The sequence below is a fragment of the Macrotis lagotis genome, chromosome 5 (genome assembly GCF_037893015.1).
Source record: "Macrotis lagotis isolate mMagLag1 chromosome 5, bilby.v1.9.chrom.fasta, whole genome shotgun sequence".
NCBI classification, from domain to species: domain Eukaryota; kingdom Metazoa; phylum Chordata; class Mammalia; order Peramelemorphia; family Peramelidae; genus Macrotis; species Macrotis lagotis.
Window position 1 is genome coordinate 149,090,619 of NC_133662.1, and position 6,398 is coordinate 149,097,016.

A 6,398-nucleotide genomic window follows, 5' to 3' on the forward strand; every position below is an offset into this window, starting at 1 on the left:
CTCATCACTTCCTCTAGGTAACTGAACTTCTATGATCCACAATTTCTCATCTGTAAAATGGGTATAATAAGTCTCTCCCTCACAAGTTTATTGCAAGGATCAGGGGGATTCATATAAAAGCATAAGATACCATAAAGCATGATGTAAATTATTTTAATCTTTTTGTTCATAATATAATTTACTCTTAAATATTTATTAATCATTCAAATAACAGTGGAATTTAGAAAATTCTCCAAATTCTCAGTAAGGAAATTATATTACAACCATTAACAATGCTTTCTAGTGAAAAAAAAGATCTTTCCCCAATAGGATAAAGCAGGATGATTCCAATTCCACACAAGAACTAACATCCTAACGGAAAGGGAAAGAAAATCAAATATTTGAGTAAGTTTTTCACTTCAAAATTTCAAGAGAATCCATTTTATAAAATTCACAAATGAATCATTATATGTAAAATTGCATAGGTGTTGAAAAAACAAATTGTTTTAAAATTTCTGTATGTCTGTAAATAAATATTATTCTTAGCCATGAAACTAGCAAAGGCTCAGTCCTAACAACCTAAGCTGTTATCTGGCTTCTGTTCAAGTTTATCATTAGCATCTATAGTCTAAATAATTCAGTAAGACATTATTCATATCTCCTTGCCTCTCCCCAAAGTACCCATTCTCTGTGTACTGTCTAATCCAGTAGCAATTAAGGGGAATTTAGCTTGTTTTCTTCCTTCCTGCTCTGAGATAGAGATCTCAGTCTGGTCAGGGGTGCAGTGAGGGAATAGGAAAGGGTGGTGGGAAGGAGGGGAAAAGTCATGTTTATTAGATACCTAAATTTAGAAACCTATTTATCTAATGAATTAAGGACCATGTGGTCTTGGATTCAGATGCAAATTCTGCTCTAATAATCCTAATGCAGAAAGCCCTCCAATCATCCCTGATATTTGATGCCTGCTTTCTTAATAATATAGACCATTGAGATAAACTCAGAGAAATTGAGTTAAAATAGCTAGTTCAGTCTAGAAGTTCAGCCTTTGATACTTGCCTCTGCTGCTGCTAATCACAGGGAAAGAGTGTACCAGTGGTCATCAGCTGAGACTACCCAGCGGGGTGAGGGCCAAGAGCAAGGGGCGTTGTTTAAATCTGGAAGACTAGGTGGAAGAACAATAACGGAGACAGCATTAGCTTGATGAAAGCATGAGGTGGCTGTTAGGAAGCAGCTGGAGGCAGTTTGGACCCGCTGGTAGGGGGGCCTATGAATGGCTAACAAGTGAACCAAGTCTGCCACTTCTGGACACCCAGCTGCAGGTCTGTACTTGATGCCTTCCCTCTCTGGTGGGTCTCTGATTGCTTTACTAATATTTCCTAGCTCTAGTCGAGGGGTCGCAAAGGTTGAGTTCAAACATATATGCATTGTGGTGATAATGATGGAAATATTAATTTGCTGAAGTGTGGTATGGTAAAAATTGAAACTTTTATAAATTTGTTTCAAGTGTTCAGAGGTGTTCTAAATGTAAAAGAAACTTGAGGATACTTGACTACTTTTTGTTAAAAACTACTTTCCCTTAGAAAATTTCTACCACTTTTCTCTCTTAAGACCATTTTCAGTTTGTGATCAAATCTGAGATTTCTAAGCCTACAGAAGAAAGGCAGACAAAAAGCCTTTTGCTGTCTACTTGCCTAAAAACTAGGAAGATTTCCTTTTCTTTGGATATCAAAAGAGGCACATTGTGTAACCTGGAGTGGAAAACTTAATTTCTAAAGAATCTCTTATCTTCAGATGACGAGTTCTTGCATTAGAATAGGTACTTGGGTCCAGAGACTACCAACATAACGTGTCCATGGATCTACCCATAAAGTTGGAACTTTTAATATTTTGATAACTATATTTCAGCAACATAATTTCTGTTGTAATCCTACATATTTAAAAATTTTCAAACATTCTTCTGAGAAGGATTCCAAGTTGATACCAGGCTGCCAAAGATGACCATGACACACCCAAAAGAAGCTAATTAGAGGGGAGCAAAATAGTAAAAAGTAAATATAAAGAAGACAGGTCATTTTTGTTTGTTTTTAATGTTAATTTGAGAAAGATAGAATTAACTAATAGTAACAAGACCAATCCAGGAGAGTTTAACTAACATGTCTTTAGGTAGTTTACTATAATTTATCAGGATTTAATTAAGAATATATATGTAAAATATCCATTAATCAAAAAGACTTTGAATAAAAACAGATAGGACATACAAGTAGCTCTAAGGGGAAATGTAGAATTTGGCCCATTATTGAACATAAAAAATTAAAGTAGAATGTCATTATTCATTTTTTGAAAATGTAATGTAAGTTGATAAATTTCTGAATTTCTAAAATTAACAAAATAAAGACAAACCTTCCCCCTAGCTATTTGCCTTATAGTATTTATCAGAGAAACTTGAAGAATTATTTGCATCACTAAATTGTTTAACTCATCAGCACTTGGAGAGTTTTAAATATGTTTATATTATAAAATTTTAACAATTCAGTTCAGCATATAGAAATAATAAAAAAAACTAATACCATTTCTTTTTTTTTAACTTATTCTGAGACTGGAGAAAAGTTCAGCTTTCTATGAGTGTCTATTTTTGGTAACAGAATTTTTGAACATTAAGCATGTGGTATCTTTTAGATCTATATTGATATATAAGGATCCCTTAAAGGTTTTTGATTTTTTACATTAACAAATAGTTTAATTTTTCTTCACTGCTAAGAATAAGGAATGAAAGGATAGTTATAGAATGTGGTCAATTTTATACCTTTAAAATCCTGAATATTAAATCTAAAGTATTAAAATGCCTTCTATATGCTTTTGTAACAGATGCCAGACATGGAGTAACCTGATAAATTTTTAATATTTTGGAGACTTGATAAGGCAAGAGTAGGACACTGACCACAGTAGTATCTCCTGGATTCCCCAGGGTAGCTTCTAATTAAAAAAAGGATGCAAGTAATTTGTTTGAGGATCTCACCTTTTCTCACAATTTCTCTACTCAGAGCCAAGGTCCATGATATCAGTTGACTAGTAATTTAACATAACATTTAACTTACTTTGTAAGACAAATAATCAGAAGAAAATCAGGATGAATTTTTTTTAATAATTCTAAATATCACAGCTTCTGTAAGATCCAGGTCATGAAATAGATTTAAATAGGAAATGTTATACTAATCTTATTAACAACTCACTTAGGATATGATTTAAGCAATTTCTATAGTTTAGCAGATTTTTCTTCCCTTACAGTACTTTAAATGATTTCTGTACTTGTCTGAATTAGTTTTATAATTGTTCTAGTCAGTGTAACTTTCTGAAATTTTTAAGATGGTAAAGATTTATATGCTTTTTATAAGATCATTTTCTAACAGAGTTTGTGTCTTAGCTGAATACCTATATATTGCTATTTGCAATACTTTTGGAAGAAATAATAGAAAACAATCCTCTGGTCTGGCTCAGAATGTCTTTTTATAAACTACTGAATAAAATGATGGCTAAGCAAATGCCTTTCAGTCCAGAACTTTGGTCATGACAAAAGTACATTGAATTATCTTGCAAAAATCAAGAAAGACTGCAATTTTACTTTTCATATTAAACTATCTAGCAGATCTTAACTTTTTCTTTTCTGACTCAGTCATGCTTTCTTAAAACCAAAAATCTTTACTAGTTAATTATTTGTACATGCGGTTCCATTTACTTCATTTAATGCAGAAAGCAATAGTCCATTATTGCCTAATCATGTTAAAAATCATATTTTAACCATTAGAAAAGTAATTCATTTTTCTCTTAGTACTGAGTTGGTTATAATCTTGTCTTAATTCTATATTTAGAATATGACTCCTTCTCAAAAACATTTCGTGTTTTTGTGACCACATAACATGGAACCAAAGTTACTTATGAATTTAGTTCTAACCTTTTAAAAGACAGTTTATGGATCATGGATCAAACAAATGAAGTGAAAGAAACAAAGGATGTTTCTTCCATTTATTAGACAATAAACTAGTTTTTTTAAAGTACTCTTCACTGAAAGACTTGTCTAAGTGATGTAGAGTGAAGTAACCAGAATCAGGAAAACTATATATTGTAATTCATGTTATTATAATGAAGTAATAATTATAGGAACAAAATGAAGCTAAAGGTATATTTCTAAAGACAAATCTTGACCCTAAAGAAGGATGAGAAAATGCACAATCCTCCTTTCTATGTTTGTGTGTGTGTGCGCGCGTGTGTGTCTGTGTGTGTGTGTGTGTGTGTGTGTGTGTGTGTGTGTGTGTGTGTGTATGTACACACTGTCTGGTGTCTCTATTCACTGAATTCATATAACTGTTTTTTCTTTGCCAAAAAAGGCTCCCTGGCAAGGGTAGGAATATATATAATAATGACTGTGATATAAAAGGCATAAGTGGGATTGAATCTTAAATATGTAAATCTCAAAGAATTTCAGAGATTAAATCTCTGCTGTGAGGAATAAATGAGACTACATATATATATATATATATATATATATATATATATATGTATATACACTCAGTAAAAAAAATGGAGCACTGGTCCTGGAAGCAGAAGGATCCAAGTTCAAATTCAGCCTCAGACACTTAGTAGCTGTATGAACAAGTCACTTAATCCTGATTGCCTTCAAAAGAAAAATAAAACTCTGCATAATAATGATAATAGTTTATTATTATTATTTCACAATTTTCCTTTTAAGGGAGAAAATAATGAGCTATTTCTAGAGAAAAATAACTCAAGCAAATAACATACATTGTAAGCATACCAGAATCACTTGAAATGTAGATTCATTTCATACTGTGCATTTTGGGTAGGTAATGTGAAGAAACCTTCAAACATTCTGAAGTTATCTCTGTGCTACATTCCTGTCCCCTGAGATTTTATCTGAATTCATCCTTGAAATGTTTGTGGAATCATGCTTTATCAAAAAATTTTGTTTGGTGACTTCTGATGTCCTTGGTACATGTGGAATAATCAGGTTATTCATAAAGTAAAAAATAACAATTACATAAGAAATAGTGGTAAAGGGGAAGGGTAGAGGAAATAGACATAAGTGGTTTTGGTTTTGCTTTTCTCTTCTTATCCCCTCCCATTTTTTGTTCCCTAAATCCAGAGCACACATAAGATAAGCTCTACTAAAGAAGACATTGAACCATTCCTGTGCATCATTCTTCCAGCCACCATCCTGCTTTTCTTGGCATTTCTGCTACTTTTCCTGTACCATCGCTGTAAGCACCCAAGGCCCCAGGGGCAGATCTTCAGCATTGAGCTTCCAGAGCACCTACCAGAGAGAGAAGTTACTGATTTCCTTTCAGTCTTACCTTGGAGCACTGAGCAGACCTTCCATTATTCAACCTTGCACCCTGACGCTACCTTCCTCACAGTGTGCCTGCCACCCTCTTATGAGGAGGCCACTATGAAAACCCCTGAGGAAGAGGTCCAAAGTAGGATTTCCCAGGGTCTAGTACCTCTTTATGATGAAGAGAGCACACAGAGACTGGATGACACTAAATGACCTTCCATTGTAAATTCCTTGTATCAATAGCTATCAGCCTTTTAACTAGGAAGGACCCAAAAAATTGGATTACAGGGAATATGTTTCATGAAATGGCATATTCATAGACTAAATCCAAGCACTAAAGATGAACTACAACCTTAAGATTATCATACAGGGGGAAAAAAAGCAAATTCATCTATTTAATTCACGTATACTTTCTGTGATAATAGTGAATTTTTTTCTTTATTCTTTAGATGTAATTAGGGCAAAATCAATAACACTTTGGATTTCCTGTTGCAAGTGAGAAGAAAAGTTCCATAAAGATTGGAAGAATTTAGCCTAAGTTGCCAAAGGTCTCTAGCTACAGAACACACCAAAGTATATTTTCCCAACCCCCTTCCCCCACCTAAGACTTTTCTTTTTATTTCCCCTTCCTCATGGACTCAACCAAGTCTTATATTTTACTTTATTTCATCTCCATTTAAGTGTTTCAAGACATGTGGAAATTAAAAGAGAGAACAAGTAGAACATTTGGCAGTATGCATCAAGAAGTGTTCTATGCCTTTCACCAAAGTGAGGTCATTGAATTCGGAATCAATTGAACAGAGGAAAATAAAGGTTGAATATCAGACTAATTGAGAATAACTAATTGAATACATCTTCACTTTTACCCATTCTCAAAACAGACATATGCATATGTATACGTATGTGTATATATGTGTGTATATATATATATATATATATAGATGTCTTTCAGTTTTATTAATGTTTTATTTTTATATTACATACATTTATAGTTTTTCATGATTATCTCATAACAAAGAAAAACAGTTAAGTATAACTAATAATATAGTGACCTCATTTGAAAGTGTATACA

The 6,398-nt window shown here is 33.0% G+C and overlaps 1 protein-coding gene across 1 annotated transcript; it reads left to right on the forward strand.

The window, feature by feature from the left end:
* Positions 1-884: 884 nt before the first annotated feature.
* On the forward strand, positions 885-6,191 carry SMIM28 (small integral membrane protein 28). Its single transcript, XM_074187691.1, has 2 exons — positions 885-1,298; positions 5,138-6,191. Exons 1-2 carry the CDS (start codon positions 1,188-1,190, stop codon positions 5,537-5,539), a joined length of 513 nt encoding a protein of 170 aa, XP_074043792.1. The 5' UTR covers positions 885-1,187; the 3' UTR covers positions 5,540-6,191.
* The last annotated feature ends 207 nt before the right edge of the window (positions 6,192-6,398 follow it).

Bases quoted from the DNA above. Each gene is read 5' to 3' on its own strand.
- SMIM28 (XM_074187691.1), top strand. From the start codon at position 1,188: ATGAGGTGGCTGTTAGGAAGCAGCTGGAGGCAGTTTGGACCCGCTGGT. The intron at 1,299-5,137 runs GTCTGTACTTGA...CCCTAAATCCAG, and splicing joins TTCTGGACACCCAGCTGCAG to AGCACACATAAGATAAGCTC.